This window comes from Myodes glareolus, chromosome 7 (assembly GCF_982192425.1).
Source record: "Myodes glareolus chromosome 7, mMyoGla1.1, whole genome shotgun sequence".
NCBI classification, from domain to species: domain Eukaryota; kingdom Metazoa; phylum Chordata; class Mammalia; order Rodentia; family Cricetidae; genus Myodes; species Myodes glareolus.
In genome coordinates, this window is record NC_142032.1 from 61,627,860 (window position 1) to 61,640,220 (window position 12,361).

Below are 12,361 nucleotides of genomic sequence, written 5' to 3' on the forward strand. Positions count from 1 at the left end.
GTTGGGCATGACAGGTAAGGCCCATGGATCTGTCCAGTTCAGGACAATGTGAAGTATAAAGTAATGGTAGGTGAACCCCAGGGGACACAGACAGGGCTCCTGTTCTTGGCGTCCTAGGGTTAGAGACAAGCTGGATCTTTGCGTATCTGGAAGGTTGGGACTGACCCACCAACCACTTCCTACATGTTGGAGATGGGACCATAGAGTACCAGAGACACACAAGACCCACCTTGTAGTCTAAAGCAGGGTGGAGCCAGTCTTCTAGCCTGCTGGCTCACAGAACAGGGCCTCTCTCCTTCTCTCCTCTGCTCCAAGCGCCTGCTCCTTAGAGGTCCCTCAAAGCTGGAGTTGCTGGGCTACCCCAACCTTCCACAGTCACCCATGTCCTTGGATAGATAGGGTTCAGTGAACTCCAAATAACACGGATGCCCAGTTCAATTTGCCCTTGGAGGTCATGTAGAGTTTATGAAGCCCCACACTGGTGCCAAGGGGACTCTAAATCTCTTCTGTGCTAAGGTCAGCCTCCCTTTCATCAGGTTTTAACCGAAACAAAGCATATCCCGCAGTTGAGGAACACAGAGAGCAGACACGAGGGATTTGGTCCAGTCTGTAGTGTTTGAAGCCCTACAACCAGAAGCTCTTTTGTCTGAGAGGAATGGGGTTCCTCAGAGGTCTGTAGGAGGGTATACTATTGTCTCTGTAATGGCTCCTTATGGCCAGCAGGGGAGGGTGGCTGCCCACTTCAGAAGCCTTTGGCAGGCACTTGCAGTGAGGTCAGAGAGACAGGGCAGGTCTTATTTTGGGTAACAGTCATCTCCTTCTCAGGGGACCAGGCCCAAGGTACAGCAGGACAGTACAGAGTGGGCACTGCTGGACCTGTTGCTGCCGGCCACTAAAGACTTGAGCAGGTAACACATGCCAGGTAATACACAGCAGGTCCTACTTGGCTTGGCTGGGGCTCAGGGAGCAGGGGAGACAGAGCAAAAGGCTCCCTGGGGATCTGGGAGAGGACTGGAGACCCTGGTGGAGGTGGGGGACAAAGTCTGTTGGATGGGTGCTGGACTTCTACCCAGGAGACTGAGAAGAAGTGGAGTTTGAGGCTTCACAGACTGGTTGTGAAGGATCCCTCAAAGTTAGTGAATGAAGAACTTAGCCTAACGGACAGAGGAGGTTGAGAAGGGCCTGTCTTTCCAGTGTTTTGGCTCCAGTAGCCAATATGGGTGACTCTCAGGATAGTGGGGTGCTCAGAGGCCATTCAGACTGGGAGTGTAAGAGCCCCTGGACCCTGAGCCTTACCCAGTACCCCTAGTTGACCCACTGTGGCTAGCTCTGCCAAGCCCAGGATAGGACTGGCTGACGTGGCACTTGGGACTCAGCCGCTGTGATCCGGGCAGCAGCTGCCTCCATGCATGACAGCTCCTCCTGGTTCTAAAAACACAGATTGGCTCTACAGGTATTAGGGCACTTCTGGGTCCGTGGGACTTCACTTTGAGCAGGACCTGGAGGAAGAAACCCCAGCTATTGGAGTCAGGCAGAAAGATGGAAGGGCAGTGTCCTAGTGTCTTTGGCAGGGTGGGCAGTGTTATAGCAGGGGGTAGACTCCATACCTGAGACCCACGCAAGATTTAGCAGAGTTGTACTTAGCACACCTTGCACTCTCCTCCCGAGGCCCAAGAGGCTGGGCAAGTCAGGGGAGCATGATGCAATAAACACTTTTTCCTCTGTCATTTGACATATCCATTCTGGTCCTACACTAGTATCTCACTCCCTGTCCCCTTAAGGACCTTGAAACAGCTTCTGCCCTTGGTCACTTCCTCATCTGAGTAGAAAGGGCAGGGAGTGTCCTGTGTCCTGGGAAAAGCTTCTGATTGAGCAGAGTGGAGCTCTGCATCTACATCATGGTGAGGCTGTGAGCAGGGCCGGGGCCATCAACCTGTGTGCCTCAGCAGCTCTATCTGTTCAACATTAATATTCCAGAGCTATGTGTCCCCACCAGTGGAGTTTGAAGCTTTCAGAAAGTCAAGATTCTGAATGTCTAGGTGGATGTCACGGTCAAGCTTAGAGCATCATTAGTCAAGGATCTCCAGAGTCTAGAGGCAATAGGGTTTAGAGTCAGGCCAAGGGGTAGGCTTGTGAGGGGTGGGAGACCCCAAGGACAACATCCCATAGCTCAACTGTCATTCACACACTTGCTCAGCCACTATATATTCACTCACCCTCACAATCAGCTCTCACGTTTTCTAGTTCCATTTCTTCTCTAGAACTAGTTTTCTAGTTCCTTTCTTCTCTCCTTTTCACCATTTTTCTACTTCCCCACCTATCCATCTACTCATCCATCCATCTATCCACCCCTTATCATTCACTTCTCCATCTAGCTATCCATCCATCCATCCACCCAGCCAGCCAGTCAGCTACTCATGTATCTATTTGTCCCTCTATCGACCCATAAATTATCTATCCTTCCACTCATTCATCCATTTATCTACTTACACTCTGTCCATCAATCCATCTACTTACCCATGAGCTCACCACTCATCCATTACCTATCATCCACCCGTCCATCAATCTATCACCCATCCATCATTCACGCGTCTATCTACCCATTCACCTACCTAATAACCCATCAATCATTCATCTTTCTACCCATCCATCTTCTTCTCATCAATTAATTTATCATCTACCTATCTGTTCATCCATCCATTCATCCATCCATTCATTATCCTTTCATCCATCACACCTTCAGAGAGCACCTTCTGGGTACCAAGATGGGTAATGCCTGGTAACAGTACTTATTCTTAGTGGACACTACAAGGTACAGACTGAAATGCCCTCGTTCAGGTGCTAGGAGTTTATTTTTATCCAGGCAAGATCTGGATTTTATCCACCACTGTTTTAGAAGAGGAATAAGCCACATTCATTGTCAATAGCCCAACTTGGGTCACCCCAAACCTAAGATCCTGGAGCATAATACACTACAAGTCCATAGGACAAGACAGAGTGGTTGCCCACAGATCTGCTGTGTGCAATGCAGTGTGGGGTGACCAACAGAATCTGTGACACTTTTTGTTCTGACCACCTTGTTCCCTGTTAGTGAGCACAGGAAAGCCAGTGCATGGGGTCATTCAAGATGCTTTATTACACAAAAAAGAGGGACTCAGAGTCCTGAACATTTAGCATGGGGACAGGTACCCCTTGGATCTGGCTGGGATGCTGGCCTTCTCTCCTCCATCCTTCCTTGGAAGCTCTTGGCTCCTCTAGGGAGTGGTCCCTTTAGCTGATGGTGAGAGGCAGAGTTGCGGGGGGTGGGTTTGATCAAAGAGTGAGAGGGCATAGAAGATGGAGGGTCCAGGAGTGAAAGGAGGCGGGAGTGGCAGCTGGGTTGTTGGAGGCACAAGAGCAGGCCAGACTGGCAACAGGAATCAACTTCTTGGTCAGGGCTGGGAGTGGCTTCTGACTGGAGTCTCTCCTAGGAACATAGGCAAGGGTATGGGATGCATTAGGCTGGGGTTGAAGAAGAGGCACAACCTGTCCTTCTCTATGACCTCTACCTTCCTAGTGTCCATTAGACCTCACCACACCCCTCCTTATCTGGGGAGGCTCCTGCTTACAGTGGTCAGTCTCCTGGGAGACCAGCTCTCAGGCTCAAATCTATTCTGGGCCCAGGCTGGCTCAGGAGGGAATACTGACTACCCACTGGGGCAGCCCTCTTGAACCAAACCCAAAGTTGCCCCAGTTCTTCAAGTCCCAATTTCCTAAAAGTAACCCTGAAGTTTGGAGCAAATGTGGGAAGACCACCCCAGCCCCTGCCAGTGTTAGCTTCTGCTCCAGCAGAATCAGCTCCTCCAGCGGCAGCCATAGGCCTCCTTCCACCCCAAACCAGATGGCCTCCAGTTCAGCCCAGATGCCATTTGTCAGTGTCCTTGCAAACATGTGGCGCCCAGAAACCAAGACAGGCAGCTCGGCCTGGACCACCCCTGGCAGGAGGGCTGTGGGGATATCCCATTCAGCATAGCTCAGCAAAAACTGCTCCCATCTTCCTGCTAATCTACCTCCAAGGATACAGCCTCAGCTTGCCTGAGCCTTTTGGCTGCCACCCCTCACCACTCAAAGCACACGGACGCGCCTGTTGTCAAGCTGGCGACGGCATGGCGCCCCTCACGTGTCTGCAGGCAGCCTGCCCTCCACCACTGTCCGGCAGCTGGCCAGGCACAGGCAGTTTGCTTGTAGTTTATCAGTGGGTCTCTGTTCCCATCCTGTACTACTACAGGTCTGGGCCCAAGCTGGTTCTTGGAGGTAAGGCCAGCTTTATGCAGGCTATCATACAGGACAGATCCCTGAAGGCAGGTTCTAGCCTTTGTCACCCACCAAGTGACCTGGAGCCAGTGTAAGTTCACCTCCACACCAGGGTATGATGAAAGTACCCACAGCGACTAATGTGTAAGGCTAGAAGGTGCTTACAGTATAGGAGAGCCTGGGAAGAAGGCTTCTGGTAGCTGACTCTGCACCTTCTCCCACTTCGGCATAGGACTAGGAAACCACCCAGCAGCCCCTCCTGTGGGCAGGGGAGGGGGCCCAGCCTGACCACTCTTTCTTCCCTCTACCCCAGACCAGAGATGCTCGTTTCGGTTGTGTCGACACCCATGGGAGCATGTGGCCCAAGACCTGAGGCCCCCCATGGGCCTCCACCACCCTTGCTGCCCAAACCTGGAAAAGACAACCAGAGACTTCAGAAGCTACTGAGAAAAGCCGCTCGGAAGAAGACGGTGGGAACAATCCCCGCCCCACCTGGGGCCTTCCGTACCTCCCTGTCCCCCGTGAGTGAGGCCAGTCATGACCTGGAGACCACCGTCCAGCGTCCTGCCGAAGCCCCTCACTTGGTGGTTCCCCTGCCCCGCTCACCACATTTCCCTATTGTTCACCACGTGGCCTCGCCCCTACAGAAGTCCACTTTCTCTTTCAGTCTTCCTCAGCAAAAGTCCCTGACAACTCATTTCAAGGCACCGCCTAGGCTTGAAGCCCCAACCCCAGAAACCGCCTGGTCTCGCAATGGCTTTGCCCATGTATCTGCCCCTACAGCGGCTGGTACCCACATCACCCAAGTGCATATCCGGCTGTCACCATCCTCGCATACTGGGACTTCTGAGTCCCCCAGGATGGCCCTGGACGGGGATAAAAGCCTGCGTAATTCTCATACCCAGCCTCTCATCCCAGTAGCACATATTCGCCCCCTGCCCACCGGGATGCAGGCAGTCAGTCCTGGGCCTGAGGAGCCCCCTGTAACAAGGCCGCCACCCAGCTTTCAGGCCTCAGCATCCAGAGAGTCAGGGGCTCGAGTGGTGGTGCCCATAGCCCCTACCTACCGCTCATCTGGACCCTCACCTTATAGCCCAGCTCCTGCAGCTCCTGAAGCAGAACAAGTAGAGGAGCTGCCCACAGCCAGGCTTGCCATGGAGCCCAAGCAGGTCTCCAACCTCCCAGCAGCCTCAGGTCCCTCGGGCCTCCCCCCATGCCCTGTTCCCAAAGTTGCACCCAAGCCCTGCCTTAGTGGTTGGACACGCCTGAAGAAGCAACTGATGGAGGACGCAGAGCAGCCTGCATTTCCAGAGCCGGAGCTGAGTGTGGAGTCTATGCCACCGGAGGTGTCAGCCCCTATGGGCCCACAGCCCCCTGCCTCCAGGGCCTCTAGGATGTGGGATGCAGTGCTGTACCGCATGTCACTGACTGAGTCCCGTAAAAGCCACCCTGTGGGGCCCGGAGATGGGGGACACCCCCCGGCCTGCCTCAGTCGCCTGCCTTTTCTGTACCGACCTCGCTTCAATGCCCGGAAGCTACAGGAGGCTGTCCGGCCTGCTCCTACACTGCACCCCATCCTGGAGCTACACTCCCAGCCCAAGAACTTCAACCGGACAGCAGCAGGTTGGAGGCTCCAGTGATGTAGCCAGAGTGGCCTCCCAGACTCCGGACTGTGGTGGACAGAGACTGACTGAGGCTGAGGATACAGAGAGAGGGTCTCAGTCCTCACAAGTGAACACAATGGGTCAGGATAGTGCATGGCCATGGAAGCTGGCTGCTGGCTGCTCAAAGGAACCTATTGGATAGACACAGATGAGTTGGTGGGAGCGCAAGTGGCAAGTGAGAGAGGTGGATGAAGTGGGGAGCATGTAGCCGGAGGCAGTTTGGGGTTGTGGAGGAGAATACAAGTTGGATGGTGGGAGCCTGACCTCAGGACCAGGGTTCATAGAGGACTCTAGGTCCGGTGCAAGCTGGTTTGGGTGAAGGGTATTCAGAAGTACGCAGGACTGGGCAGTGGAGAAAGGATGTTCTATGGCCTCATGTGTGTCTCTTCAGGGCTTACTGGGCAGGACTACACTGAGGGCAGGGTTTAGTGCAAATCATAACCAAGTTTCAATAGTTGGGTAAGGACAGGTCAAGCCAGAGGGCTATAAAGAGGCAGAAGCCAGGCACTAGAAGGGACTCCATCCCTAAGATCTGCCCAATTCTGATAGAACATCAGCTGTGAGAGGAGGGACCCAAAGGAGCCACAAGAGGCTTTCCATCACAGCCACCATAACAGGATTCAGCAGGGGTTGGGCTAGAAGTCCCGCCTGGAATATGATGGGTACTATGGCTGTGGACAGAGCTACCAATAAATGTATGTATACCCACACAGGCATCACCTCTGTGTTTTTCATGGGATAGGGAATGCAGCAGAGTCCCTAGGGGCCTTCAGCAGGGCAAAGGGGCAAGTCAAGGTCCCACCTCCTTTACTGGATGTATGATAGCCCACACTTTTAGATGCTGTGCCACACTCAGTTTCTCCAGGGCCGACTCACACTATCATGAGTCTCACTGGATATGGTAGGAGTTCCAAAATGGAGTTTGAGTCTCCTATGAACAGTACTGGGCCAACCTGATCCTGCTTGAGGGGAGAGAGTTCTAGGCTTCAGAGAGCCAGGAAGACAGCTGGTAGCCAGACAAGATATAGCAACTCTAAGGCCAGGTCTTTAGCCCTCAAGACTTAAGATATGGCCCATCTATGCCAATATGCTCCCGGGGGACCCATTTTGTCATGTTTTGGTCCTTTGACTCACCAAGATACATACATGATCTATGGCGCTGGGGTGTCATCCACAAGCACTTTCTCATACTTCCCATGTCCAGTGGCCACAAACTTGTACCTCTTTCCAGATGGGGTGCTCTGTTAGGTGAGACTAAGCGTCAAGGAGATAGCTATAGCAGGGGGATGCTGCTGTCTCCAGGAAGTCTTTGAGGATGGGATGCAGACGCCGCCATCTTGACTTACTAACCTTGATGGTGGATGAGGTCTTTGAGCCTCCTTTCTGCTCCCACAGGCTTTTCTTGCTCATGTCTCCAGCTACAATATCCTGGGGGTGGACACAGGGCAGGGTCTATCACAGGACAGATGCGGGCCAAAGGGCCTTTTCTTCTGCCTGACATTAGCTGACTGGAAGGTCAAGAACCTGCTCACCTCACTCTTGGCAGGGAGGAAAAGAGAGTCCTACTGCCTGTTTATTAGGACAACATGGATTTTTCCTTGAGTCCTGAAGCCTCACATCCACACTTCACCTTGGCTACCCCAGGTTTGCTTTTCCAAAGAGAACCACCCACCCACCCCCACGATGGCCAATTTCCCATGCTCTGCCTCCCCAGTTTGGTCTGCCTGGAGAGGAATCCTACCTGGCAGGAGGGTGTCTTGGAAGCCGACTGAGTCTGCACCTCTCCTGTCTCCCAACGAGTCTTGGTACTGGCCACAGCCATGCTGGGCAGCTCTATGGAGGGCTGTCGGGACAGCTTGGGAGTTCGACCAGCAGACTGCAGAGGAGACAGAGCCCTGAGACAGTCACCATGGTAGGCACCAGCAGCCTTTGCTCATCTTTGTGTTTGCTGGAGGTAGGGATTGTGGACAGATGTGTTGTCCTTTATTTGGTGCCCCATGAGCTACCCCCACTTCTGAAGAACATAGGAGACACAATGTCATATGGGTTCTACTTTATGCTACACATTTGGGGGCTGGAAGCGCATTGTCTGGATGGAGTTTATGGGTTAGATGGAGAAGACTTTTTGGTGTGATGGAAGGTGCTGGCTAGATGAAGGGGCATCAAATGAAGAACAGGGCTGATGGAGGGATGTTGTTGAAGAACATGGGCTTTGTTAGACCGAGAGAGGATTGGCCGCATGAGGGTGTGTTGTATGGTGGGAGGGGCATTGGTGGGATGGGTGTGTGACAGGACAGAGGCATGCCTACTGTAATGTGAGAGACCTAGGGTAGACAGAAGAGTGATGTGAGTTGAGGGAAGGACACTGTACAGTAGAGAGGGGTATGATGGAATGGAGAGAGGAGCTTAGGTGGATGGCTGATGATGGCTATTAAAGAGGAGGCTTGGCCTCGGAGAACCGAGTATACTTTACCTCAGTGGCCTGGGTATACTGCTGCAAGCGCTCATCAATAGTGGAAATGGGCAAGGTTGGCTGGGACTTCTTCACACTGTTGCTGGGGGTAGAAGAGAGGATAAGTCTTATGTTCCTTTCTAATGTCCTCCCAGCCCACCCAGAGCCCCTTCCAGGGTACCACGTCCCCCGATCTCAGTCCACAGTTGCTATCCCAGAATGCCAGAAAGAAGAGAGACACACCTCTTCTGTATGGAGCGATTCAGGGACTCCGTCCTATCTGCCAGCTGTGGAGGGTGCACAGAGTGTGGTCATGGATAGACACACAAGGCCCAAGTTCCATCCTTCAGTGTCTCCCCACTGACCCATCCCCACTTCCATATCACAGGGGTTTATCAGTGCAGCAGGGGATGGATGAAGAGAACATGAACAGTGGACACAAGCAGGGAGAAAGGGGATGCTCAGGCATCACCTACTTTGGTGGTGGGGCTTAGGGGAGGTGAACTCAGTTCCACAGTCTCTTCCAAAGCCAAAGGGCTGGGGGTCCTGGCCGGATGACTTGTCAGGTGCTAGGGATAAGAAACACAGGCAGCTTAGATGACCTCTCCCCCTATGCCCTACTACCCCACCCAGGGCCTCTCTGAGTGGCCTCTGGGGCCTCAGGCCTAGTCTGGCCCTGACACGCTACAGCTCTGGAATCCCCGGCTGCGGGAAGAATCTCTTGGTCATCGGAGAGGAACTTGCCCAGAGGGTCACCAGCTTCGCCACCCTCCAAGAATGTGTTCTGGAAGGTCTCAAGGACAGCGTCGGGGAGTGACGTCTCCTATAAGCCAGTCTAGGAGGCCACAGCACCCCTGCAGTATCACAGACCTAGCCCTCATCTCTTACCTCGTCTGTCTCCCCAGAATTTCCAACAGCATCCTCTGGATTATGGTCCCCCTGGCTCAGGCACAACTTCTCTAGGTGAACATTGGTTTGGTGAGAACTGTGGAAGAAAAGAGAGGCAAACTTAGTTGTAGGAGAACATCTGCTGCTTGGTTCCAGGCAACTTTCAGTTCCAAGCCTTAGGTATGTCATCTGTAAAATGGGAGCAGTCCAATTGAGTTGGTCCACAAGGCTCTTAAGACCCCAGTGATTAAAAAACATTAGTGTTTATTTAAAGAGATAGGGGTGTTTCGGAGGACAACTTGGGGGAGTCAGTTCTCCTTCCTCCATGTGGGTCCTGGGCCTATACCACAGGATGCTAGGCTCAGTGGCAAGCACCTTTAACCATGGAACATCTTGCAGGTCTAGCCATGGCACTTTTATAGAAGGATATGTATGTGCACTGTACTAGGGACTCTGTGCCGAGAAGCCCTAGAAGGCTCCCTTGAAGGAAGACATTAGCTACTGCTCACTCACTGAATAGGGCTGCCCAATTGCTGAAGCTGGACACGTCCTGCAGCCCTCTATCTGGACAAGTCCAGTTTCTGGGGGCTTTTGCCTTGCCCATATATGGGCAAATAGAGCAGCAGAACACAACATTGAGGAATGGTCACTGGGGGCCCAGGCCCAAAGTGTTTGGGGGTGCTGGATTAGCGGGTGGAAGAAGCTAGGGAAGGGACTGCATTACTGAGGTGAGGGGCCTTGGGGAGGGGCAGCTAGCCAACGGGCAGCTGGGCGTGACTCTTCATTCGAGTGGCTCTGAACCTGGAGGAGAAGATAGTAAATTCTTGTATTTTCCATGATGTCAGGTCCCTTGGTGTATGTGCCAGCCAAAACCCAAACCCACCGCCCAAGGTGGGCTGGGGTTGGAGCCAGCAGCAGCCACACAGAGGGGCCATTCAAGAGCTGGCGCGGACCAGGCAGCCAGGCGGGTTTGAGGGTAGGGTGGAGGCTGCAAGGCCAGAGCTCTGCCGGAAGATCGAAAGTGCCCCCTGCTGTTGAGCCAGAGAAGGGAGTGCGCTGAGGGCAGGGCTGTAGCTGCCTGCCTAGAAACTCAGAATACGCACAAAACACACAGGCACACGGGGGAAATTGAGGCTGGCAATGGGCAGACCTAGGATAGTTGGCAGTGAACAGCCTCAGAACCAGGGCCCCAGAAAAACAGGGGTTTTGGAATGCAGAGGGCGATTGAAACTGAAGTTCATTAAATGAGAACGAGAAAGAGCTGAGCTGAGTTCTTGCTGGCCCAGGGGCCTCTGAGGGGCCAGAATGGGGCTGAATCACTGAGGAAAAACAGCTCAGCCTTTGGCTCTGGCTCACTCAAGGCAAAGGGGGCTCCAGAGCTGCTTAGCAGGGCCAGAGACCCTCACTACCCAGGCCTGATGGGATAGGCAGTCTTATCTTCACACCTGGCCCTGATCTGGGGGAAAGGCAAGGTGAGACGTCATCAGCAATCCTTCATCTCCGGACCCAAGGGGGCTTTGGACCCCCATTCGTCCTGATTTAGACAGGCACACACGTCCACACATCTGGAAAGCGTGTCCCCTGGGCCGCCTCACAGGCGCACATCTGGAAGTACCTGCTCCCCTTCGTGGGAATGGAGTTCAGCCAGCCTGGGGAGGGCGGGCGGGCGTGGGCTGCAGCGCCTACATTACGTAAGTGGGCCGCAGCTGTGTGCTGATGTGGCAGCCCCCCACCCCTGTTGGCCGCGGCTGGTCAGGATGGGGCCCCCAGCCCTGGGGAACCCAGGAATGCAATATCTTCATTGCTTTCTCCCTGTGGCCCCCTCACTGGCCACCCTGCTGTCTATCTCCCTTTTTTCCTACCTCCCTACCCGCTTCACAACGTCTGAGCATTTGGGGGGCCTTTTGGGGAAGGGTAGACAGAAAAGAATTATCTAGGCCCAGGCTGGGTTCAGAAAGAGCCAGTGCCCTGCCCAGCCTGGTCCACACTTGCCTGTCCTCTGCCTGCTTCTTCTCTGGACTCTCATTTTGAGAGGGCTCACTACCCTCTGCAGTCCCCTCGTTCCCCCAGGTTTGCTGCCGCTGCTCCACTTTTTGGGACCAGTCACCAAAACCCTCATCTTCATCCAGTTCAGAGGACTTTAGCCTGAGGCTGAAAGAGCAGAGGAAAAGAGGGTTAGAAAAAGATGCCACAGTCTATGTTCCTTTCCTTGTCTCTTCCCTTAGACCCGGACTTCCAGAGTGAGCCACCATCTGCTTCAGAGATGGCTCTCCATGACTACATTCTGTCTCTTTGAGGTCAGAGAATCATCCAGGGTAGAGCTGTGCCTTCTCCAGCAGCCTACAGCTTTCCAAGAGCAGAGTTGTGCTTTCCCTGTCAGTCTAGGGCTCCCTGGGGGCAAAGCTATGGCTCCACCATCAGTCTCGGGTTCCATGAGGACAGAACTATGGCTCCACCATCAGTCTAGGGCTTCCTGAGGACAGAACTATGCCTCCCCCATCAGTCTAGGGCTTTCTGAGACAGAACTATGGTTCCACCATCAGTCTAGGGCTTCCCAAGGACAGAACTATGGTTCCACCATCAGTCTAATGTTCCTTAAGGGCCAGACTATGTCTTCCTCATTAGTCTAGGATTCTCTGAGAGCAGAGATGTGCCTCCTCCTTCAGTCTATGACCTCCCAGAGAGTAGGACTATGCCTCCACCATCAGTCTAGGGCTCCCTGAGGGCAAAGCTATGGCTGCACTATCAGTCTAGCACTCCTTGAGAGACAGGCTATTCCTACCTCATTAGTCTATGACTCCTCCAGAGCAGAGTTATGCCTCCTCCTTCAGTAGAAGGTTCTCTGAGAGTAGGGCTATGCCTCCCCCATCAGTCTAGGGCTCTTTGAAGGCCAGGCTTTACTGCTCATATTAGTTTAGGGTTTCCTGAAAGCAGAGATATCCCTTCCCATCAATCTAGGTCTCCCTAAGAACATACATAGCTTTGCCTCTTCTTCCAAGCTAGGGCTCCCCAAAAGCAGAGCTCTGTTTCCTTCTTCAGTCTAGGACTGCAGGAGAGAGGGTGT

General features: G+C 53.5%; 2 protein-coding genes across 4 annotated transcripts in view; one reads left to right on the forward strand and one right to left on the reverse strand.

Annotated features, from left to right (window-relative positions):
* Positions 1-3,113: 3,113 nt before the first annotated feature.
* Positions 3,114-12,361, reverse strand: part of Lsp1 (lymphocyte specific protein 1) — a 33,763-nt gene continuing 24,515 nt past the window's right edge. For 2 of the 3 annotated variants that reach the window (XM_048457998.3, XM_085693380.2), the window contains exons 3-11: positions 11,290-11,448; positions 9,298-9,394; positions 8,886-8,978; positions 8,653-8,696; positions 8,431-8,512; positions 7,699-7,833; positions 7,308-7,385; positions 7,104-7,198; positions 3,114-3,466 (exon numbers count right to left, since the gene is read on the reverse strand). In XM_048457998.3, coding sequence (XP_048313955.3) covers positions 7,109-7,198; positions 7,308-7,385; positions 7,699-7,833; positions 8,431-8,512; positions 8,653-8,696; positions 8,886-8,978; positions 9,298-9,394; positions 11,290-11,448 — 778 coding nt within the window. In that variant the 3' untranslated portion in view covers positions 3,114-3,466; positions 7,104-7,108. Of the gene's footprint in view, positions 3,467-7,091; positions 7,199-7,307; positions 7,386-7,698; positions 7,834-8,430; positions 8,513-8,652; positions 8,697-8,885; positions 8,979-9,297; positions 9,395-11,289; positions 11,449-12,361 lie in introns of all 3 variants that reach the window. The other variant, XM_048457997.3, reaches the window with a different exon arrangement.
* Positions 4,610-6,637, forward strand: Prr33 (proline rich 33). The gene has a single exon (XM_048457996.3). The coding sequence runs from the start codon at positions 4,614-4,616 to the stop codon at positions 5,931-5,933; it is 1,320 nt and encodes a 439-aa protein (XP_048313953.3). The 5' UTR covers positions 4,610-4,613; the 3' UTR covers positions 5,934-6,637.

Coding starts and splice junctions, on each gene's coding strand:
- Prr33 (XM_048457996.3), top strand. CDS start 4,614: ATGCTCGTTTCGGTTGTGTCGACACCCATGGGAGCATGTGGCCCAAGA.